At 68.3% G+C, this 23693-nt stretch overlaps 1 protein-coding gene across 1 annotated transcript; it reads right to left on the minus strand.

The window, feature by feature from the left end:
* Positions 1–260: 260 nt before the first annotated feature.
* Pfkl (phosphofructokinase, liver type) lies at positions 261–22318 on the minus strand. Its single transcript, XM_048346149.1, has 22 exons — positions 22150–22318; positions 18047–18120; positions 15715–15792; positions 14747–14936; positions 14235–14400; positions 14052–14096; positions 13814–13922; positions 11881–11976; positions 10958–11050; positions 9732–9857; positions 8653–8717; positions 8207–8270; positions 7675–7821; positions 7255–7325; positions 3676–3763; positions 3028–3180; positions 1815–1979; positions 1612–1673; positions 1354–1465; positions 773–872; positions 581–686; positions 261–434 (listed from the first exon to the last, which is right to left on the minus strand). The coding sequence occupies exons 1-22, from the start codon at positions 22232–22234 to the stop codon at positions 287–289; spliced, it is 2343 nt and encodes a 780-aa protein (XP_048202106.1). The 5' UTR covers positions 22235–22318; the 3' UTR covers positions 261–286.
* Positions 22319–23693: the final 1375 nt, after the last annotated feature.

Raw genomic sequence — 23693 nt, forward strand, 5'->3', positions numbered from 1 at the left:
GGTCACCCCCCAGCGGGGCCTGCGCCCCTCGGTCCTTCCCGCCCCTCCCCGAGTGGTCAAGGCTGCTGGGCCTCCTCGGTCACGGTGGCTTTATTTTCTAGAAAAGGAAAAGGGCGGCTCAGCCAGAGAGGTGGGTGGGCAGGACCGGGCTGGTGAGGGGCGGGGCCGGTGAGGGGCGGGGCCGGTGAGGGGCGGGGCCGGTGAGGGGGCGGGGCGAGCAGGCCCAGGGGGGCCCGTCCCGGAGGCCCGGCCACCGGCCGCTGGGTGGGGCCGGGAGCCCCGCGGCTCAGAAGCCCTTGTCGATGCTCAGCGTGCGGCGGGTGACGTGCTCCAGCTGCCCGGACACGTAGTCCGCCATGCTGATGCGGTAGTGCGCCAGCATCTTCAGCATGAGCCGCAGGTTCAGCCACCACTGCTCCCGGGGCATGCGGTGCCTGTGCGGGCGGGGCGGGGGGGGGGGGCGTCAGGGCGGCCGGCCTGCTCCCCCGCCAGCCCTCCTCACCACACGCCGCCGTGGCCGTCTCCCAAGACCTGGGGTGACCTCCCAGGGCCCCCCACCCTACCCGGCGCCGGGACTCACTCGAAGTCCGTGTCCTTCTTGAGCTCAGTGACGGGGCTGAAGGCCACCGCCTTCTTCCGAAGGCCAATCACGCAGGCCGAATCTGGGGCGTTGGCGAACACCCGCCCTGTGGACACAGACGCGAGAGGCTGGGGACCGGCCCCCCCCAGACTCCCCCGAGACAAGGCCGGGCCTCCGGGCCGCCGCACCTACCCTTGCGGTAGACGCTGCGCAGCTTCTCCGACATCCAGATCATGGCCTTCACCCCCAGCTTGGTGCCGTAGTTCCGGTCGAAGGGCGTCGGAGCCCCGCCCTGCACACACAGGGAAAGCCGTCCTAGGGCTGGCCCGGCCGGCAAAGGAGGCCGCCAGCCATGGACAGGCTCCCGAGCGGCGCCCGCCACACCCCAGCCTCACCCCGGCCACGCGCTGAGCCCGCTCCTGTGCCCCCAAGCCGCCCCCAGACGCCAGCAGGGGCTGCCAGCCACGGCAAGGACGCCCCGGGCCTCAGCACTGCCGGGCAGTGGCCCCACCAGAGGCCGCGGAGGGCCACCCGGGGCAGAGGCACACGGGGTCTAGACACAGGAGCCCGGGCAGGGCAAAGGGGGCCACAGGCCACAGGAAACCGGGCAGACTCGGCCCAGCACCTGCGGGCTCGGGGGCCCAGCGCCCCCTGCCTGGGTCAGACCTCAGGAGTGGCCAGCCTCGTCCCCTCCCTCAAAGCGGGGGCCTGAGAGTCCGGCGGGCGCGTGCGGTGAGAGGCCCTCCCCCACAGGGGCGGGGGGAGGCGGGCACCTGCTGGAGGTGGCCCAGCACGTTGGTCCTGCAGTCGAAGACGCCGCTGCCCTCCGAGGAGTACAGGTTGTACAGGAACTCCGTGGTGTAGTGCTCGTGGCACTTCTCGTTCCTGCGGGGGCGCGCGGAGCTGTCAGACCCCGCCCAAACCCCCGGGGTGGGGGGGACCGTGGAGGAGGGAAGGAGGGAGGGAGGAAGAGATGGAGGGAGGGACGGAGGGAGGGCGCGCCCAGGACAGCCGGGCCGGACGAGGCTCACCGCAGCACCAGGCCCCTCTGGATGTCCGTGGTCATCTTCTCCGTCATGTGCTCCACGTTGGCCTGCAAGGAGGACGGGCTGAGCAGACGGTGGCAGAGGGAGGCGGTGGCCAGTGTGGCCAGCAGCCACGGGGGGGGGGGGGATGGGAGCTTCGCTGGCCCTGAGCCACCATGGCTTTGGGGGGGGGGGAGAGGCAGCCTCACCTTCAGGTCGTGGATGTTGAAGGGGTCCTCAAAGACATAGGCGGCGTCGGCCCCCACGGCGATGCCCGTCACCGTGGCCAGGTACCCGCAGTAGCCACCCATGGTCTCCACGATGAACACGCGCCGCTTCGTCCCGGAGGCCGACTGCTTGATGCGATCGCAGCTCTGCGGGGAGCAGAGCAACTGGGCTCGGCGCGCCCGTGCCGCGCGAGCCACGGGGCTCCTGCCGCGCCACGGGACCACGCCTGAGGAGGGGAGGCCGCGGCTCCGGGGGCCCCCACCCCACCCCCGATCGGCTCAGACCCAGAGGCTCCCACTGGAGTGACAGTGGAGACCGGCCGGGACAGAGGGGCAGCGTCCCTGGCGGCGGCAGGGGCCAGTGCTGAGCGAGGTCCTCACTGGGCCCCGGGTCCACGTCTGTGAAGCGGGGCAGTCGCCAGCCAGCCGCTGTCGGAACGGGCGGCAGAGCTCCGGGCAAGGTAACCTGTCACCGGGGCTGGGGATGGGGGCCTGGCGGGAATGCTAACTACAAACAGACCCGTGTAAAGCAGATTTCAACATGAAGGGAAAGGCACTGGATGTGTTATATATGCTTATCTGAACTAGGGGAGGGAGAGAAAAATGAGGGAGGGTGTAACAAATATGACGCGAAATGTCCTCACTACCTTATTATGCAACTGTACCCCCTACATCAGGGGGTACTGTACATCACCTTGTCAATAAAATTTAATTTAAAAAAAAGACTATAAGGAAAGGAAGTGGATCTGCGGCTCAAGTGATGGAGCACTAGCCTTCAGCAAAAAAGGTAAGAACACGCGGAGATTAGGGGAGGGGGAGGGAAGAGTGAGGCGTGCTGGACACGGTGGCGCGTGCCTGTGACCCCAGCAGCTGAGGCCGAAGCAGGACCGCAAGCTACGTAGCAAGATCCGGACCCGGGGTGGGGGGTAGGGAGGGGTGGCAGACAGAAGACAGAGAGATGAGCGGTCACCGAGGCCGGCAGGCAGAGGGGACACACAGCCTCCTGTGCCGCGGGGATCTGGGGTGAAATCCTGTCACAGAGGCGGTGGCACACGGGCCGACGCCCCGCCCAGACAAGGAGGAACGGCTACCACAGAGGGAAAGGCGGCCGAGGCGAAGACGGCCTCCCCCCCATCCCCTGCTGGGGGCTGCGGAGACCACGGAAGGCAGAGCCACGGGGGAGCCGGGCCCGCACCTCCATGGCGGCGTTGACGGCCGTGTCGGAGCCCAGGCTGAAGTCGGTGCCCGGCACGTTGTTGCTGATGGTGGCGGGGATGACGCCCATGACGATGCACAGCTCCTCGTAGCGCTCGCGCGCCTCCACCAGCTGCAGCACGCCCTCGTACGCCTGGGGCAGGGGCGGGAGAGGCGGGCCGCGCTGGGCAGGGCTGGGCTGGGCCTGCTCCCTGCTGACCCACGTCCCCCGTGACCACCGTGCCAGCTCCCACCCCCCAGGGACCCTGCGGCACCCCACCCAGCCCAGAACATGCCCGGGGGCGCTGGGTTCCTAGGAAGAGCTGCTAAGCACAGATCGCCCCAAGCCCACCTCTGTTGGCCGTCCGCGACAACTTGCCAGGCACCTGGGCATGGCGGAAAGGCTTCTCCCGAGGCCCCAGCACAGCCTCTCACCCTTCCCTCCTAACTCTCCCGCCCCTTCCTCCCCCCTCCCCCTCCTCCCCTCCTCCCAGCGCCCGGCTTAGCGGCACCCGGGGAGGCCTCCGGCAGGTGCAGCGCCCAGGCCCCACACCCGCACTGCGCCGGGCAGGGGCCAGGGCCGAGGAGCTCTCTCTGCACACCGGGGTTTCCCGGCAGGGGCAGCTCGGTGACCCACGTGGGGCCTCACCTCGAAGCCGCCGATGACGAGCAGCGCATGGATGTTGTAGGCGCGCAGGTTCTCCACGATGGACTCTATGTGGGCCCTGGGCAGCGTCCTGCAGGCAGAAGGGCAGCAGCCTGAGCGCCAGCGCGCAGGGACACGCCCCAAACCACCTGACCCGGGACAGCCAATCAGCCGCCACCGCCCAAACCACCTGACCCGGGACAGCCAATCAGCCGCCACCGCCCAAACCACCTGACCCGGGACAGCCAATCAGCCGCCACCGCCCAAACCACCTGACCCGGGACAGCCAATCAGCTGCCACACCGCCCAAACCACCTGACCCGGGACAGCCAATCAGCCGCCACCACCCAAACCACCTGACCTGGGACAGCCAATCAGCTGCCACCGCCCAAACCACCTGACCCGGGACAGCCAATCAGCTGCCACCGCCCAAACCACCTGACCCGGGACAGCCAATCAGCTGCCACTGCCCAAACCACCTGACCCCAGGACAGCCAATCAGCTGCCACACCGCCCAAACCACCTGATCCGGGACAGCCAATCAGCTGCCACTGCCCAAACCACCTGACCCCAGGACAGCCAATCAGCTGCCACACCGCCCAAACCACCTGACCCAGGACAGCCAAACAGCTGCCACCTCCCAAACCACCTGACCCCAGGACAGCCAATCAGCTGCCACACCACCCAAACCACCTGACCCAGGACAGCCAATCAGCTGCCACCGCCCAAACCACCTGACCCCAGGACAGCCAATCAGCTGCCACCGCCCAAACCACCTGACCACAGGACAGCCAATCAGCTGCCACACCGCCCAAACCACCTGACCCAGGACAGCCAATCAGCCACCGGAGCGCCCCTCCACTCGGGTGGTGCCGGGCAGGGAGAGACCCATGGAGCTGGCAAAGAGCAGCCTGGGCAGTCACCGCACCCTCGCCAGAGGCTGAGGGCTAGACGACGCCCCCCTCCACTACCACAACGGGCGCCCCTTCTGCCCACGGCTCCCCAGTGGCACACAGATGCAGCTCGTCCTGAGACCACCATGCCCTGGGACGAAAACAGCCGCCCAAGGAGACACAGAGATGGCCACCAAAGGGGACACTAAAGCAGCCACCGAAGGAGACACAGAGATGACCACTGAAGGAGACACAGAGATGGCCACCGAAGGGGACACTAAAGCAGCCGCCGAAGGAGACACAGAGATGGCCACCGAAGGGGACACTAAAGCAGCCACCGAAGGAGACACTAAAGCAGCCACCGAAGGGGACACAGAGATGGCCACTGAAGGAGACACAGAGATGGCCACCGAAGGAGAAACTAAAGCAGCCACCGAAGGAGACACAGAGATGGCCACCGAAGGGGACACTAAAGCAGCCGCTGAAGGAGACACAGAGATGGCCACCGAAGGGGACACTAAAGCAGCCACCGAAGGAGACACTAAAGCAGCCACCGAAGGGGACACAGAGATGGCCACTGAAGGAGACACAGAGATGGCCACCGAAGGAGAAACTAAAGCAGCCACCGAAGGAGACAGAGATGGCCACCGAAGGGGACACAGAGATGGCCACCGAAGGAGAAACTAAAGCAGCCTCCGAAGGAGACACAGAGATGGCCACCGAAGGGGACACTAAAGCAGCCTCCGAAGGGGACACAGAGATGGCCACTGAAGGAGACACAGAGATGGCCACCGAAGGGGACACAGAGATGGCTACCGAAGGAGAAACTAAAGCAGCCACCGAAGGAGACACAGAGATGGCCACTGAAGGAGACACAGAGATGGCCACCAAAGGAGAAACTAAAGCAGCCTCCGAAGGAGACACAGAGATGGCCACCGAAGGGGACACTAAAGCAGCCTCCGAAGGGGACACTAAAGCAACCACTGAAGGAGACACAGAGATGGCCACCGAAGGGGACACTAAAGCAGCCACCAAAGGAGACACAGAGATGGCCACCGAAGGGGACACTAAAGCAGCCGCTGAAGGAGACACAGAGATGGCCACCGAAGGGGACACTAAAGCAGCCGCTGAAGGAGACACAGAGATGGCCACCGAAGGGGACACTAAAGCAGCCACCGAAGGAGACACTAAAGCAGCCACCGAAGGGGACACAGAGATGGCCACTGAAGGAGACACAGAGATGGCCACCGAAGGAGAAACTAAAGCAGCCACCGAAGGAGACACAGAGATGGCCACCGAAGGGGACACTAAAGCAGCCGCTGAAGGAGACACAGAGATGGCCACCGAAGGGGACACTAAAGCAGCCACCGAAGGAGACACTAAAGCAGCCACCGAAGGGGACACAGAGATGGCCACTGAAGGAGACACAGAGATGGCCACCGAAGGAGAAACTAAAGCAGCCACCGAAGGAGACAGAGATGGCCACCGAAGGGGACACAGAGATGGCCACCGAAGGAGAAACTAAAGCAGCCTCCGAAGGAGACACAGAGATGGCCACCGAAGGGGACACTAAAGCAGCCTCCGAAGGGGACACAGAGATGGCCACTGAAGGAGACACAGAGATGGCCACCGAAGGGGACACAGAGATGGCCACCGAAGGAGAAACTAAAGCAGCCACCGGAGACACAGAGATGGCCACTGAAGGAGACACAGAGATGGCCACCAAAGGAGAAACTAAAGCAGCCTCCGAAGGAGACACAGAGATGGCCACCGAAGGGGACACTAAAGCAGCCTCCGAAGGGGACACTAAAGCAACCACTGAAGGGGACACAGAGATGGCCACCGAAGGGGACACTAAAGCAGCCACCAAAGGGGACACAGAGATGGCCACTGAAGGAGACACAGAGATGGCCACCGAAGGGGACACTAAATCAGCCACCGAAGGAGACACTAAAGCAGCCTCCGAAGGAGACACAGAGATGGCCACTGAAGGAGACAGAGATGGCCACCAAAGGAGACACTAAAGCGGCCACCGAAGGAGACACAGAGATGGCCACCGAAGGGGACACTAAAGCAGCCACCGAAGGAGACACAGAGATGGCCACCGAAGGGGACACTAAAGCAGCCTCTGAAGGGGACACTAAAGCAACCACCGAAGGGGACACAGAGATGGCCACTGAAGGGGACACTAAAGCAGCCGCCGAAGGAGACACTAAAGCAGCCACCAAAGGGGACACAGAGATGGCCACCGAAGGAGACACAGAGATGGCCACTGAAGGAGACAGAGATGGCCACCGAAGGGGACACTAAAGCAGCCACCGAAGGAGACACAGACATGGCCACTGAAGGAGACACAGAGATGGCCACCAAAGGGGACACTAAAGCAGCCACCGAAGGGGACGCTAAAGCAGCCACTGAAGGAGACACAGAGATGGCCACCGAAGGAGACATGGCACCGAGGGAGACACCGTGACAGACGACCGAGCCCACGCATCAAAACGGTCACTGACGGAGTGACGGTGGCAATGAAGAGACCCATCCCCTGTACAGGGACCGCAGCTCCAGCTCCCCTAGAGCAGTGCCCATAGGCACCGGTGCTGGGCTGTGCTCTGCATGCGTGAGCTCAGCACCTAGAGGCCCGCTCCGCCACCTGCCCGCCACGAAGGAGCGCCAAGAGTCACCAACTCACCTCTTGGTCCCCAGCATGGAGCCACCACGCCCCAGCCAGCCAGCGACATCGTGCCAGCCCACTTCCTGCACCTGTTAGCAAGGACACAGCTTCAGGGGCTGGGCATCTCCCCAGGCAGGCGACCTGAGCCCTGGCTCATGGGCAGATCACGCCCGTGCAGGCCCTGCATCGCTGCTGGGCTGCGTCCATCCCAGGCCTGGCTGGCCGAGGCTCCATCCCCAGCACACGTGGCCCCCCGCAGGGCAGGTCGAGTCTCCTCGTATCCCTGAACCGGGCCGCTTCCGCGGTACCGACGGAGACCCCGGCCCCTCCAGTGCGAGCCGCCGAGGGGCAGCGTAAGAGCCAGGAAGCAAAGGAGCTCCCAGCACAGAGGGGTGGGTGACCGGTGCCCGCCCGCCCCACCCGGCCCAGGCGACTCACCTGGCCCTTGGCCAGGCCTTCAAAGCCGTCGTGCACCACATACACCGTGTGGCCGTGGGAGATGCCGGTGCGCGCGGCCGAGCGCACGGCCGCGTTCATGCCAGCCGCGGGGGCCCCCACGTTCAGGATGGCCAGGGAGAAGCTGGTCTGCAGAGAGCAAGGGCGTGGACGCACAGGGGCTGGAGACGGGGTCCTCTCCCCCTCCTCCCCTGACAGCAGAGGACACTGCGCACACGCTGCGTCCCCTCCTCCGTCACAGTGGCGGCCACTCGTTTCCTAAGTCTGTGTGACACGCACCCACCAGCAGTGCGGCCACGGGCCCCGCACCCCACCTCAAGCCCAGGACCGGCTGCTTGCAACCTCACAGGCCTCGGCACCTGCTCCCACGAACAGGGCTGGACCCGGCCCTTAGGGCGCAGCAAGGAGCCCAGCGGGAGAGGAGCCCGCGTCCCCAAGCCTGCGGCCCTGGAGCAGGGCCATCAGCCCGCGACTCGGGGCGGGGCTGAGGAGCCACAGGGCCCCTCCACCTCACCTTCTCCTTGGAGATCTTCTGATGGGCGAGGAGCTTGTAGATGTTCCAGTTGTTCTCGAAGCTCCTGGAAGGGAAGCAGGTCGCGTGAGCGACAGACCCAGGGCAGCACGGCGCCCGCAGCTCGGCGCGGGGCCCTGCCATCGACTCACGAGGCCAGAGGCTCAGCCCTGAAGGAGGCGGGTGAGGCGCCGTGGCCTCCCACGGCCGCCGTGAGACCCCACGGAACACAGGGTCACGCGGCAAGGCCAGCCCTCCACGCTGGGCGGGCCCACGCCAGCAGGACACGGCCCCACACGTAGCGAGGACGGGCGTCCAACCGCCGCTGGCCTTCCCTGGCCCCGGCTGTGCCACGGCTCCCGAGGCTGGCCCCGCCCTCCGTGCACACGGGCGTACACCCCCACCCCGCCCCCGCCCCGGGTCCTCCCTGGGGCACGGCCAGCCCTCACCTGCCGCGGAGCTGGATGGCCTCGTCAAACCTCTTGTCATCCATGGCCTTCTGCACTTCCTTTGTCTTGGAGAAGGGGAGGAAAGCACACGCCCCGGCTCACACCTGCAGCTGCGTCTCAGCTTGGGGGGGGGCCCACAACACCTCCTCCCCCAGGAGCACAGCCCCCCAGACCCTCGGGGCCCAGCCAGAGCTTCAGGAGCAGACACCCGGACCCAGGATCGAGGCCTGGGGGAAGTCACAGCAAAGCATCTTCTAAGATGTACATGGGGAGGGGCTGGGGATGTGGCCTAGTGGCAAGAGTGCCTGCCTCATATATATCAAGCCCTGGGTTCGATTCCTCAGCACCATATATATAGAAAAAGGCCAGAAGTGGCGCTGTGGCTCAAGTGGCAGAGTGCTAGCCTTGAGCAAAAAGAAGCCAGGGGCAGTGCTCAGGCCCTGAGTTCAAGGCCCACCAGGGACAGTGCTTAGGCCCTGAGTCCAAGCCCCAGGACTGGCAAAAAAAAAAAAAAGATGTACATGGGGGACGGACGCCCAGTCTGCCTTCTGCCCAGGGCCCAACCTCCCAGCCAGCCCCGCCTGCGTGCGGCCAGCTGCAGGACCCCAACCTGGTGACCGGAAGACCCCACGAGGCCTCGCCACCCCCCTGCCCTCACGTCCACTCGAGACACCACCACCCTCTGCCCGGAGGCTGACGGTGAGACGCCACGGTGGAGCCGCCACGCCTGCCACCGTAACACCCGGAGGAGCAGCAGCGGGGCCAGGGGGCGGTGGGCGGGGCCAGGGGACGGCGGGCGGGGCCAGGGGGCGGTGGGCGGGGGGCCAGGGGGCAGTGGGCGGGGCCAGGGGCGGGGGGCCAGGGGGCGGTGGGCGGGGGGCCAGGGGGCGGTGGGCGGGGCCAAGGGCGGCGGGCGGGGGGCCAGGGGACGGCGGGCGGGGCCAGGGGGCGGTGGGCGGGGGGCCAGGGGGCAGTGGGCGGGGCCAGGGGCCAGGGGGCGGTGGGCGGGGCCAAGGGCGGCGGGCGGGGCCAGGGGCGGCGGGCGGGGCCAGGCCGCGGCGGGCGGGGCCGGCACTCACCACCTGCACGCACTCCATGAGGGGCAGCCGCACGGACTGGTTCCCCGAGAGGCTGACCACGCAGGCCGGCGTGTCGGGCGTGGCCTCCAGCAGGGCCATCACGGCCTCCATGCCCATCTTGCTGCTCTGCACGGGGAGGGGGGGAGGCACGGCTCAGGAGGGGGTCCCCCCGCTCCACGGGCCCCGCCCCACACAGGTACACGGGGTCTCCTGCTCTACACATGGCACAGCACCAGCCCTCTGTGGCACATAAACCCGGCTCTCCAGGCCCCTCACAGTGGCCGAAGCTTCTAGAACACAGCGCCACCGGCATGTGAACCAGCCCATCTGGCACCCTTCAGAGCCTCCGGGTCAGAGGGCGGCGGGAGGGAGCAGCCCGACGCCTCCTGGCCTGGGAGCCCAGCGGGCGGAGGCCACTGCAGGCTGCTTCCACGGCGACAGAGCCCACGCAGAGCCCCCCCGTGCTTTCCACCCTCCCCCCCCGCACGACTCGCCCGCCGGGCGACCATCTTTCCCAGGGTGCACAGTGAACAGTCCCCGGGAAGGGAGGGAGGGGGCGCCTGAGGCCCGGGCTCCCCCGCCCGCGGTCACAGCCACGGGCACACGTGTGCGGGGACCCGAGCAAAGGTGGTCACGCTTCGGGGAGCAGCACAGGCACGACGCCGACGTGTAAAACACGCCTGTCATCCTAGCAACTCAAGAAGGAGGCTGGGATCACGGTTCAAAGCCAGCCTGGGCAGCAAAGTCCATGAGACTCTAATCTCCAGTTAACCCCCAGAACGCCGGATGTGGCGCTGAGGCTCCGAGTGGCAGAGCGCTAACAGCGAAAGTGCACAGACAGCACCCAGACCCTGAGTTCAAGCCCCAGGGCCGCCCCCACCACCACCACTGAACTCCAGTGCCCGTCCTCCGGTGAGGCCCCTGTCGCCAAGGGTGTTTAGTCTCTGACCCAGGCACGCCCGGCCTCCAGCAGCAGAGGCCGTCACCGTCACTGGCCCAGACTGCGCCCCAGGGCAACCGGCCCGCGCCCCGCACGGCCCGGGAGGACCTGACACTCAGGGCTGGCGTGTGGTGGGAAGGATCCGGAAGGATCGAGGGAGGGGGCCCAAGGAACGCCACCCACATTTCTTTTCATGTTTGGTGAGTCACTTAGTACATGGACATCACACACACACACACACACACACACACACACACACACGTGCACCAGAGTAACGCCCACCTACCAGGATGCGGTCGAAGGCCGAGGGCGTCCCTCCACGCTGCACGTGGCCCAGCACGGTCACCCGCGTGTCGAAGCCCAGCCTCTGAACCACGAGCTGCGGAAGGGGCGTCAGGAGGGGCTGTGGGCTCCCAGCAGACGCCGCCCTCCCGGCCCCCGCGGGCCCGGCCTCCGGTTTGCGGGGCAGCCCCGCGGATAGAGCCTCGCCCCGGAGCGCTGGCTCAGGATGCCCACCTACCGCACCTGGCCGGGGTGCGTGGGGGCGTGTGCAAATGGGGGGGACCGTACACGTGTGTGCAGGCGTGTAGCGCTCTGTGTAGGCACGCTGCTCACGCGCGTGTGGCCCGCCATCCCGGTGCTCAGAGCTGGACGCCACCTCTGGCCCCTCGGCTCAGGGTCCACCGGCTCAACGGGGGTCCGGGGGCAGAGGGGCGGGGACAACATCACAGGGGTGGGGGTGGCAGGGTGGACGCCCCCTCTGCAGGGGCCGCTCGGTGGAGGAGCGGGCACGGGCTGGGGCAGGGCCACGGGAAGGGCTCCTCAGTCTGAGCTGAAGGTTTCTGTTTTGCTTGGAGGCCTGCTCTCACCATGTGGCTTGGGCTGTCCTTGAACTCACAGCCCTCATGCCCGAGCCTCGGGGATGCTAGGATTCGAGGCCCGCGCTGCCACTCCCAGCTCATCCGAGCCGTGGGTCTATGAATGCCGAGTGGGATGGTGGGTGACTGTCAGCGGTCTGGGCCCTGGCATGGGGGCTGGGTGCGAGGTGGGACCCAGCCCTGCCGACAGAGCTGAAAGGTTGGCACTCAGAGGCCGGGGGGAAGGAAGCAGTGCCTGTGCCCGGCTCGGCTCAGGAAGGGCCCAGGCCCAGCCCCGGACGCCAGGACCCTGAGGAGAGCCCCCTGCCCCTCCCCCGCACGGCACACTCACGTCCTTCACGTAGCCGGACGAGATGGGCTTCCCGTGGCGGTCGATGGCGCCCTCCGCGAGGATGATGATGTTGAGTCGGGACCCCCGGCTCCGAGTCTGTCAGAAAGACCCAGGGCTTACCCGGCGGGCCACGAGACACTCAACACGGCCAGCCAGGCACTGGGGGCTTCCTGGGGGTCAGGACCTAGACCGGAAACGCCGCACCCACACCCGACAGCCAGGGCAAGGCCCTCCTCCTCCTCGGGAAGGGAGACCTGGCGCGCAGGGCGGAGCTGAAGCCAGGCTCGCCAGGACCCCCACCCCCGGGGGCTCAGAGCAGACCAGCAGGTGGCAGCGTCAGGACCCAGGCCGCTCCCCTGCGGCACACGGGCCGGGGAAGGAGGGCAGAGCGCAGACCCAGACCGGCCCTACCACAGCCGGCCTGGGAAGCTCGGGCCCCTCAGGCCGATTCCCACCCTTCCACAGGGGACACCCGAATGCTGGCCACCGGCGAGGGGTCCCCAGGCATCCTGGAGCGACTGGGCAGGCCTGGGGGGCCCCAAATGCCCCTCAACTCCCATGGTGCACCACCAAGCAGTATGCAAATCATCACCAGCTCCCAGGCACTTCAAAGCATTTTTCACTCCTTCATTTGTTCATGACCCCCCCACAAACCCTTGTGGGACTCAGGCTGAGCACAGCCCGAAGCTGTCCTAAGAGCCTCAGGCCGGAGGCCAGCTGGGTGGGAGGCCCAGGGGCATGTGCCCAGGGTCCCTGGGGGCCCTGTGCGGGGGGGGGGGGGGGGGGGGGAGAGGACACGGCAACAGGGCTGCAGGTGGAGCAGAAAAGCCAGAGATATCACACACACACACACACACAGTTCCTCCTCGTCACCCGGCAGGGGGCACCTTCACGGAGAAGCGGAGACTCTCAGAGTGCCTGGGCTCCAGGGGTGGGGCCCCCAATCCAGGCCACCTCCACGAGGGCCCCCCACAAGGGCCTGGCCCCGCCTGTCACCGCACCCAGGGGAAGGCCTGCCTCACCCACCCGGCTCCACCTCCTCCCACCCTGGCCTTACTTGGGAAGGTTCCAGAAGCCAGGTCCTGACCCTCTGGGGAGTGGCAGGGCTGCTCAGCCACGGGGAGGAAGAGGGCCAGCAGTAAAAGGGGGGTGAAGGCCACTCGCACACATGGGGCAGGGGCCTTGGGGTGTCCAGGGCCCGGGCTGGCCCCGTGCTCCCCTATCTCCCTTGGATCCCAGAAGCCAGAGGCCCGAGACCGGCCCCAGCCAGCAGGGATGGAGCGAGTGCGCTCCGAGGCCTCCCGCCCCACCCGGCCCAGCCCGCCCCAGGGGCCAGCCTGTCTTTGATGAGGAGGCCTGGGGGTCTGCAGGGCAGTTGGAACCTGCTCTGCACCAGAGGTGCCCCAATTCTATGCTGGGGGCGCGGGGGCTGAGAGCAAACCCGGCACTCCACTCCAAGCTCCCAGTTCAGCCCTCCGGCCTCACCCCTGCGGAGGCCTCCTCCCGTCTCCTACTTCCTCAGCCCCCCGACCGTGTATCGCCCTGGCTCGGGGCTCTCCGCCCTCGGGGGCACAGAGCTGGACGCTGGTCGTAGGATCCAGTCATACCACGCTACGGCCCGAATCTGGGCCTTCGCGGGGCAGCCGGGCGGCCCGCCGGGTCCCAGCGCGGGGCCCGGCTCCGGGCCTGGCTCGCGAGGCCGTCTCTCCGTGGCGCAGGCTCCATGGCCGTTGCCCCAGGAAGTCAGTTCACCCTGCCTCTCCCCTGACCACGGAGAACCGGGCCCAGGACGGGCCTGGGCCTCCCCGCCCACAGCCTCTGCCCGCCCAGGCAGGACCACAGGGACCTCCAGGCACCGGGCACCGCCACCCCACTCCCCAGGGGCCAGCGGCCGTGAGGACGGGTCCATCACCAGCTCCCGGGGTGCACTCACCTCCCCCAGCCTCTCGCACATGAAGTTCTCCCAGCCGTCCTCGGGGGGCGCCTCAGGGATGAACAGCCAGTCAGCGCCCGAGGCCAGCGCGGACACCAGGGCCAGGTACCTGGGGGGAGGGGGGGAGGGGGGAGGGGCGGCCGCTCCGGAATCCCCTTCCGCCCCTCCCACCCGCCCCCACATTCATCCCACCCTACCCAGGACAGCCCCTCCCCATCGGCCGGCCCGGCCCTCTCACCCGCAGTGCCGCCCCATCACCTCCAGCACGAAGGTCCGCTGGTGGCTGTGGAGAGGGAAGGAGGAGCGTCCGCGGCCGCCCCCGCCCACGGGGCCGTGCCCGGTCGCCCTCGGTGAGCGCGCCCCCTCCTCCCCAGGCCACCACGAGGGGCGTGGCCCGCGCGGGTCCCGGGGGACCACCCACCTCTGGGCCGTCGTGGTGATGGCGTCGATGACCTCCATGATGCGGTGCAGGGCCGAGTCGGTGCCGATGGTCATGTCCGTGCCACAGAAGTCGTTGTCGATGGAGCCCACGAGCCCCGCGATGTTCAAGTGCGAGTAGGTCTGTGCTGTGGCCTCTGAGATCTTACCTGGGCCGGGGGTGGCAGAGGCCGGGCTGAGACCCCCTCGGCCGGGCAGCCTCAGGGCCGCCACCCCCCCCCCCCCCAGGCTCGGGGGACGCCCCGCGCGGCGGCCTCGGGCTCTCCGTCTCCTGCGATCCTAACTACGTTCCGGCACGCTTGGGCAGGTCTGTGACCACGTCCAGACGCCCCCAGAAGCCAGTCACAAACGAGACGGGGACATGCCCACGGCAGCACGGGCACCGGCCCGGCCCTCCAGCTGGAGACGTCCAGGGTCACGCTGGGCGGCCGGCTCCCCGCGAGGGGAGCGGGAGAGCTGTCCCCGGGCGAGGGGGCCCGGCCGGCACGGACCCACCTTCCTTCACCAGCTCGTCCAGCAGGCCGCGCCACTCGCCGCGGAAGATGTTGGCGCCCGTGAGGCTGCCGTCGCCGCCGATCACGCACAGGTTGGCGATGCCGTGCTGGAGGAGGTTGTAGGCCGCCGCCCGGCGCCCCTCCCTCGTGGTGAAGGCCTTGCAGCGGGCGCTGCCGATGATGGTGCCGCCCTGGGGGAGGCCGGGGCCGTCAGACGGGAGGGCGGGTGCCGCCCACCTGCACGGCCCAGGGCCTCACCCGGGGAGCGGGGGCACCTCCCACGGGAGGGGGGCACCTCCCACGGGAGGGGGGCACCTCCCCCGGAGGCCACGGCCCTCACATGGGGTAAGTTAACACAAGCACCCCCCCATTCTGTACCCCCCACCTTCCCAGGGATCCTAAAGCCCCCGCGCTGTGCAGCTGGGTGACGGGCAGACTCCCCAGAACCAGAGGGCAGGTCCAGGCGATTCCAAGCGCGGTGCAGGATTCTCCCCTCTCCTCGAGATGAGGAGCTCCCACAAGGAACGGAGAAAGCGTGGAACTGGAAAGCACTGTGCGCACACACACACACACGCGCACACACACACACGTGCACGGGGGTCCCACAAGGACAGGCCTCAGCAGCTCTGCTAGCATCCCGTGGCCCTGGTGGTCAGCTTCGAACCTCAGCGTGCGGTGCTCTCCAGGGCCGGGTGCCCCGCCGCGCACTAGGCAGACAGAGCCAAACAAAGCACCCTGGCAAGGGCCTGGACCCCTCCTTATTCCTGAGGCCTCCGGCCCCTTAGTGCCCACCACCCCACACTATGCTACGCCAGTGTGGCCAGCTAAGGCTCTGCAGGGGGAAGGGGAAAGAGAGAGACACACACACACACTCCTTGTGTGGCTCTCTGTCTGTGAGCGCATGTCTGGCTGTGTGCGCACGCGCGCCCACACCCAAGGGGCAGGAGGAGCCACGGCCGCGAGCCTCACCAGCTGGATGATGTTGGAGACGCTGAGCCAGTTGGCTGGCTTGATATTCTCACCTCCTTCCACGAGGCCCTCGTAGCCCTAGAACCAAAGGGGCGGCCTGAGACCGAGGCCCCTCGACGGCACCGCCATCTGGGAACCCAGGGCTCGGACCACAGCCCCAGCCTCCCCCGCCGAGCGCAGCCGCAGACCCTGGCCGGCTCTGCCAGCCCCGGGCTCTCGGCGGCGGAGCCAGCGCAGCCCACGCGGGGCTCCAGACAGCTTCCCACGGCCCGCGAGTGCTCGTTACACCGGGAAGCTGCGCGGGCAGAGCTCGGGGGCACGCGGCCCACCGGGTGGGGTCCCCGGCTGAGCTCCCAAGGCTGTGCCCACAGGAGGCACTGGCACCTGAGGCCCCACCCCCAGGGGGGCACCCTCCCACCCCCTAAGGGCTCGGCTCAGATTTACCCATGTGACTGCGGTTCAACTGCCACCGCCACCGGCCCTGTCTAACCCCAATAACCACAAGCTGCTCCAACCGTCCACTCTCCATCCCACCATGTCACCCGCCCTCCATCCCACGACAGCGCGCACGCACGCACGCACGCACGCACGCACACGTGTGCGCAGAGCCAGCGGCCCCGTGGGAGGCTTGCGCGCTGGGAGGAATTCCGGTAAGACGAGAGCACACACCTCACTACCCCAGGTGGTCATCCCCAGTGAGCTGACACCTGGGCAGCCCTGCCCCCCGCCAAGCGCTGGGGGTCCCCCCCACCGCTCCCCGCCCCCGCGGCACCGGCACACTGGTCCTTCACCCCGAGCAAGCACCCCACACGTGGCATCTATTTGTGGGAGCTCTTTACGGAAGCGAGACGGAGGACGGAGCTTTTGAGGCGCCTGCCGACGCTCCGCCTGACCCCCCGGCTCGGCTTGCCCTCCTCCGCGACTCCCTCTCAGCTAGGCAGTAAGGGGGGCGGGGAGCGGACGGGGAGCACCCCCATGCAGGTCAGGTCAGTGGGCAGATGGCCGCCCTGCCAGGAATTCAAAGCGAAAGCGCTGAGGGGCCCCCCGAGAACGGCGTCAGCGCTGTGGGGACGGGGATGTCCCTAGCTGAGGGCCGGCTGGTGCCACCCGTCACTCCAGCCAGCAGAAGACGATTCCCAGAGTCAGCGGCAGCCGGGGGCTCCCGCCTGGCGTCCCCGCCACTTAGGAGGCTGAGATCTGAGGACTGGGGTTCAGAGCCACTCAGGCGAAAGGCAGAACTGGAGCCATGGCTCCGGTGGTAAAGCACCAGCCTTGCGCGAACAAGCTGTGGGGACAGCCCCCGGGCTCTGAGTTCAAGCCCCAGTACAAGCGCAGGAAAAAAGTTCACATGGTCATGAAATAGCCAGCTATGAAGCTTAGGGGGCTGGGGGAGCCTAGCACCGGGCTCCCTGGCCCGGCCTGGCCTGCAGAGCGGCGGGAGGGGCCGGGGCAGCCCGGAGCCCGTGAGGAACAGCACGGAACGGCAGGGCACGCGGCTGCCCTCCACCCTCCACCCCTCCACTCCGGCTCCCGGTCCAGCTTAGCACCTGGAGGAAGAGCAGATACCGCCCCCCCCCCGCCCCTTCACAGAAGAAGCTGAGGGTCCAGGAGAAGGACCACACCCAGGCCCCGGTCTCCTCCCCCCACCTCCACTCCCAACAGCCCAGTAGAGCAGAGGGCAGGGCGGGCACCACCATAACCGGGGGAAGGGACGAACTCTGCTCTGAGAGGCAGGCAGGCTACATTGTATATAACACGTATACTTAAAGAGTAAGAACAAAGTAACGGCCACCAGAGAGCCACAACATGATGCAAGGCAGCGGAGGGTGGGGAGAGGACAGAGAGAGGAAGAGAGGGAAAGAGAAGGGGGAGCTAGAGGCGCGTGCAAGCGCACACACAAATCCACAGCAGGGCGGGCCCAGGACAGGGGCCGGGCTGGGCGGCGGGGGAGTGGGGGGGGTGGGAGGAGGGGAGAGGCAGAGGCAGGGCCGGCTGCCGCGGGCAGGGCGCATGCCCGGGCCGGCCTTCGGGAGACCTGCCTCCCTGACCCAGCTCTCCAGGGCCCTGGACAGGGTCAAGGGTCGGCTCGCCCACACCCCGGGCCCCGAGGTGGCCACGGAGCCGCCCCCTCTGCTGGCCCCTGGGCACACCTGGGGACACCACCCCTGCAGCTCCCTTCTGCAGGTGCCTTGGCTTGGGCTCCATTTCCTGTCACGCCCCTCGGGCTCCAGCTGTGCCAGCTGTGGCGGGCAGGCTCCAGGCGCCCTCAGTCACCGCACCGTGGCGCTGTCCCGGCCCAGCCACGCTCAACACACCACGCACCCGGCCTCACCTCGTAGATGAGGAAGACTTTGGCTCCCACGTAGATGCCCATGCGCGTCACAGCCCTGACGGCGGCGTTCATGCCTGTGAGAGGCAAAGCTCGCGTGAGGACGAGGGAGAGCCAGGCCCCTGCCCCAGCCACGGGCGCCGGCCGGGAAACGCCAGCCCGCAGTTAGACTCGGCAAAGGAAGCCAAAGCACCAACTCTGCTCGAGAGACAAGTTGGCTGCCCCTCAGCCCTCCCACCCCTGCCCTGCTGTCCCGACCCCGGTGCCAAGATGGAGCCCCACGCTCACACACCCACCGACAGACCGCGAGGATGGGTGGCGGAGGAAAAGGGCACCCGAGCTTGCCACCTGCCACAGACTACCCATCGGGGTGGGAGGAAAAGGCACTCCGGGGGCACCGGGGGCGCAGAGGGAGGGGTCCAGGCCGGGCAGCCGCCTCCTCCCCGCCCCCACCCCGGCTCCAGCACGTGGCTCGGGTTGCTGGCCCTCTGCAGAGAGAGAACTGCCTGCCGAGCTGGGCACGGAGGAGCAGACGCAGCCACCCAGCCCCAGAGGATGCTGAGGACCGAGCCCCCGGGCCGTGGCCGTGGCCCGCGCCGGCCCTGACTTCCTCTCATCGCCAGCCCCTCACACGAGGAAGCCTCACCCACAGGAGGCCATGGCTCCGGGAGTCTGGGCACTCGAGGCCCGGGGCTCTCATCTGCAGGGGGTGTGGAGACCCCAGAGAAGATTCGCGCCTGGTGCAGGCCCACGAGTCCCACCGGCCGGCGTGGCTGGGCTGGGGGAGGGAGCCGTCCTGATGTCCTTCCCCAGCCGTGAAGAAGCGGCCGGATGAAGCTCCCCACAGCAGGGGGGATCCCAGGTCCCCCGGGGACAGTGAAGGGCCTCAGAGCCCGGCAGGGGAGGGCAGAGCCGGGACCCACCGGCCCCCTCTGGGCCCGGCCGGCGCCCAGTGCCAGGCGCTCGGGCAGAGGGGCACCCACACAGCGGGGCCGCACCGGGCTCGCACGCGTGACTTCTGCAAGTACGCGGTTGCTACAGAAACAGTCAGTGTCTCCCATCCCGAAGCAGACGGAAATGGGGTGGCTAAGGCTGAAGGCAGGGGTGGAGCCCAGCAAGCACCCCAAGCCAGAATGCTGAGCACCCTGGGAGTCGGGTGCAGCAGGCGGGAAGCTCACCTAACCGTGCGTGGTGCCAGCCTCACCCCGGTGGGGTGGCGGGGAAAGCAGCCAGGCCAGGAGCAGCCTCGCTTCCTCCCTCCCTCCCTCCCGCCCGCCTGCCCTCCCACCCCGGAGAGAACACAGATCGCTGTCCAGCTCTGTAGGAGAGGCCAAGCCACTCAGAACAGAGCCAACAGAGGCCAGGGCCCAGGACCCACGGTCCAGCCCATGTCGCTCTGGTCACCCAGCTCCAAACCCACACGCTGCTGGGCGGGCCGGCCCCAAGTCAGAGCCACCTCACCAGCCAGCCTGGTGGCCTGGCAGGAGCCCCCCAAGACAGCAAAGGCCCCAGGTTAAACAACGGGGGAGCCGCACGGCACAGTGACATCAGGATGTTGACTCCCAGAGACAATAAAGTCGCCGAAGCAAGCTGTGTGTTCAGCACACCACACAACACCAAAATGACCACAGCACAATGTAATTCTTGGTGGACCACAGAGACGGCCACCTGAGAGGCACAACCCCCTGCTCCAGAGGCAGACACCCGAGGAAACAGGACCACAAGCCTCAAGAACGCTGCTTCTTCAAAGGACCTTGAAATTGCTCCTTCGTCTGCCTTCCCGCCTGGGCAGGAAACCGGCTCCCGTCAGAAGGGCAGGTGGGGGGGGCAGCCAATGCCCATCAGCCGGCCAGCGGCCCACCCCGGCCAGGCCAGCTCAAATCTGAGTTTGAGGCATTCGCTCCTAGGGACAGCCACCTCCAAGAAAACGAGATGCGGTTCCAGAAGGTGGTGGTGAGCGGAGCGTTAGCACTCAGCTACTGAGCGAGCATAGACTGTCTGCCCAAATCCTGGACACGGGGGTGCCAATCCCCACAAACAGGAAGTCAGTGTCCCACTGTCACTCAGGAACAGGGAAGGGGCTGTGGGCAAGGTCAGGTGGGTGGCCAGGCTGACTTTCCTTCTAGTTACTTCTACACAAGTTAATCTGATAAACAGATTATCTGTGAGCCACAACCGCCTTCCCTCGGAGCTTACTACGGGGACTCCTGGTCAACAGGGAGGAGGGGCCCAGGGCTGCAGAGGGTAGGACTTCCCGCCTGGCTAGAAGGGACGGGGAAACTGAGGCTGGAGGAAAAAGTGCTTGGGAGGCCAAAGTGCTACACTAGGACTGGGGGCCTGGCAGGGGTGGCTGATTTTCTCACATTCTAGCTCTGGCATACCTCTGGCCTTTCTCTGGCTGCTGCCAGACAAGTGGCAACACAGAGGGCACACAGAGGGCACGCGAAGGGCACATGGAGCCTGCCCGCTAACTGGGGCCAGGTCACGGCACACCGCCAACTCCACGGCTCCCTGCTGCCCTCACGAGGGATGCTGGCCCTGACTCTGCCCCCCCTGCATCAGTCCTGAGGGGGCCCAAGGAATCCAGACCCTCCTCCTCCCGCCGCGTCTCCAGGTCTACCAGTGAGTGGCCCCAGGACAGGAAATCAACAAGACAGGGGTGCCAGGGCTTGGAAAGGGACGGCACTGGCAGCGAGGGTGGCCATGGAAGCAGGTGCCTTGATGGGCACTCAGGGAGGCACCAGGGCCAGGTTGGCAGGGCAGGGACTCCTGTGCAGATAGGCTTTGACCCACACCCTGGCAGCACGCGAACTCGAAAGGGCTTCCGCCTCCAGACCTCCCACCAACCTCCAAACCACTGCCGGTCCCCCTGGGTGGCCCTGGCCCATCTTTCCTGAGGGACACTGAAAACTCCATCCCAAAGAGGCTGTGGAGGAGCCTGCGGGCCCTCCTGCCCTTCAGGTGGCAAGGCCTCTTGGTGAGGTTTGGCTCTTGCTGGCCTCTTTGGTGCTGCAGACACAGGGTTCTTCTCGTGGTCTGCCATCATGGACCACCTTGTTCCCGCCAAGCCCACTGGCCACCTGGTCCACTCAGCGCCAGCCATCTGTGCCCAGCCGCCTGCTCTGCCTTGCCAGGGATTTGCAAAAGGGTGTGCTAACCACCAGCCCAGGCCCACGGGTCATCACAGGCCCGGGCTCTGCAGGCCCACAGGTCCCCTTACAAGCTAGGGCTCTGTCGGAGCCTTCTCTGCCTTCCTGAACTCCACCCCAGTGACCCGAGACCCCCACCCCGGTCCTAGGTTCTGGGCCTCGCTGGAGGATCTGTGGATCTACATGTTCTGAACTGTTTGCAACTCTGAAACCCACCAAGCCCACTGCAGGGCTGAAGGTCCACCTTGCAGCCCACTCCACGCTCTCTGGCCTCCTAAGGTCTCTCCTCTCCATCCAGGTGAGGGTACACGGGGGGGGCGCTGTGGGCTGCAGGACCTGCGGCCCCCTCCCCACCCACGTTAGCCCGGCCAGGAGGGAGCTGCAGCCGGTGACTGGGGCCGGCCCCTAGCAGAAGGTGAGACCGACACTTTGCAATCCTCGCTGGAACCCGGAGGAGCGGGGGAGGAGCCTCCGGGGAAAGTCTGCGGCACCTCACACCGCCCCCAGCCCGGATGGGGTGGGCGCTGGGGCTGAAGTGGGGGTCCAGGGTGGAAGAGAAGGGCTGGGGAGGCCGGGGTCCCACTGTCCTTCCGGGCTCCAGGCAGCGGAGCTCCACCCCGCGCCCCAGCCGGGGCCTCCGCGGCGCGGTGAGAGGCACGTGTCGCCCGGAAGGGGCCCCAGCGGGGCCGCCGCGGGGGCCCGAGCGCGCGTCCCGGCCCGGAGCCGGCCACCCGCCCCGCCCGCCGCCCGGACACGCCCCCGAGGCTCGTGGCCCGCCGCACGTACGCGGCGACCTGGGGCACGCCGGGGCGGAGTCCGGGGACCGAGACCCGGAGGCCGGGCCAGCCTCGAGTCCCCGCGCGCGGGGCGAGGGGCGGCGGGCGCCGCCTCGGGGGCCGAGAGCGAGCAGGCAGCCCCCGCCCCGCCCCGCCCCGCCGCGCCCCGCCCCGCGCCCACCTTGCGCATCGCCGCCGCTGGTGAGCACGCCGATGGCCTTGCCCGCCCCGGACGTCCGCAGCTTCTCCAGGTCCACGGTGGCCATGGCGGCAGCCGAGACGCGGGCCCTGCGCTCCTGCCCGGCCCCGCTCCGCGCGCTCCGCCGCGGCCGCCCAGCCCCGCCCCGGGCCGCCGGGCCCGCCCCCCGCGCGCCCCGCCTCCCGCCCGCCCCGGTGTGCCCGGAAGAGCCCGCCCCCCGCGCGCCCCGCCTCCCGCCCGCCCCGGTGCGCACGGAAGAGCCCGCCCCCCGCGCGCCCCGCCTCCCGCCCGCCCCGGTGTGCTCGGAAGAGCCCGCCCCCCGCGCGCCCCGCCTCCCGCCCGCCCCGGTGCGCACGGAAGAGCCCGCCCCCCCGCGCCCCGCCTCCCGCCCGCCCCGGTGCGCACGGAAGAGCCCGCCCCCCGCGCGCCCCGCCTCCCGCCCGCCCCGGCGTGCCCGGAAGAGCCCGCCCCCCGCGCGCCCCGCCTCCCGCCCGCCCCGGTGCGCACGGAAGAGCCCGCCCCCGAGCACCCCGCTGTGCATGGAAGACCCCGCCTCCCGCGCGCCCCGCCTCCCGCCCGCCCCGGCGTGCCCGGAAGAGCCCGCCCCCCAGAGCGCCCCGCCCCCCAGAGCGCCCCGCCCCCCAGAGCGCCCCGCCCCCCCAGCGCGCCCCGCCCCCCAGCGCGCCCCGCCCCCCGCGCCACCCCCGAAGGGCCGAGCGCGGGGACCCGGCCGCCGGGTCACCGCGGGGCTGCCGGGGCTGGGGTGCGGCAGCCGGGGTCCCGAGCCCGCGCGCCCCGGTGCAGACCGCTCAGCGGCCCACCCTGAGGCCCGCGGAGGCTGCGCCCTCGACCCGACTGGCCGTGGGCGTCTCGGCAGTTCCCGGTGCACCTGCCGCACTCAGCGCCCCGCCCCAGCGCCCGAGCGCCCGCCTCAGAACTGCGCTGGCGCCGGGCCGGGGGCCTGCAGCGAAGCCTCCGAGTGAGGTGGAGAAGCGACGCCCTCGCTCGCGGGACCCGAGCCGGGGCGCAGGGCGGCCGCGGGGAGGATGCCTGGGCCCGCGGCTGGAGGGGCTGGGGAGGGGCGTGGCCGAGGCCTGGGCTGCCGGCGGTGTGGCCGAGGCCGGGGGCGTGGCCTCTGCCAGGGCTGGGAATGGAATGGATGGGACTGAGGCTGGGGGCGCGGCCTCTGCCAGGGCTGGGAATGGAATGGATGGGACTGAGGCTGGGGGCGCGGCCTCTGCCAGGGCTGGGAATGGAATGCGATGGGACTGAGGCTGGGGCGCGGCCTCTGCCAGGGCTGCCGGCGGTGTGGCCGAGGCCGGAGGCGTGGCCTCTGCCAGGGCTGGGAATGGGTGGGACTGAGGCCGGGGGCGTGGCCTCGGCCTGGGCTGGGAATGGGATGGATCGGACTGAGGCTGGGGGCGCGGCCTCTGCTAGGGCTGGTAGTGGGTGTGGCCGAGGCCGGGGCGCGGCCTCTGCCAGGGCTGGGAATAGAATGGATGGGAATGAGGCTGGGGGCGCGGCCT

The sequence above is a fragment of the Perognathus longimembris genome, chromosome 5, assembly GCF_023159225.1.
Source record: "Perognathus longimembris pacificus isolate PPM17 chromosome 5, ASM2315922v1, whole genome shotgun sequence".
NCBI classification, from domain to species: Eukaryota; Metazoa; Chordata; class Mammalia; order Rodentia; family Heteromyidae; genus Perognathus; species Perognathus longimembris.

Excerpts from the sequence above, each read along its gene's own strand:
- Pfkl (XM_048346149.1), bottom strand. The coding sequence starts at position 22,234 with ATGGCCACCGTGGACCTGGAGAAGCTGCGGACGTCCGGGGCGGGCAAG. Across the intron at positions 7,822-8,206 it reads AGAAGATCTCCAAGGAGAAG|ACCAGCTTCTCCCTGGCCAT; the intron begins GTGAGGTGGAGG and ends TGCTCTCTGCAG. Across the intron at positions 873-1,353 it reads TGCTGGGCCACCTCCAGCAG|GGCGGGGCTCCGACGCCCTT; the intron begins GTGCCCGCCTCC and ends CTGTGTGTGCAG.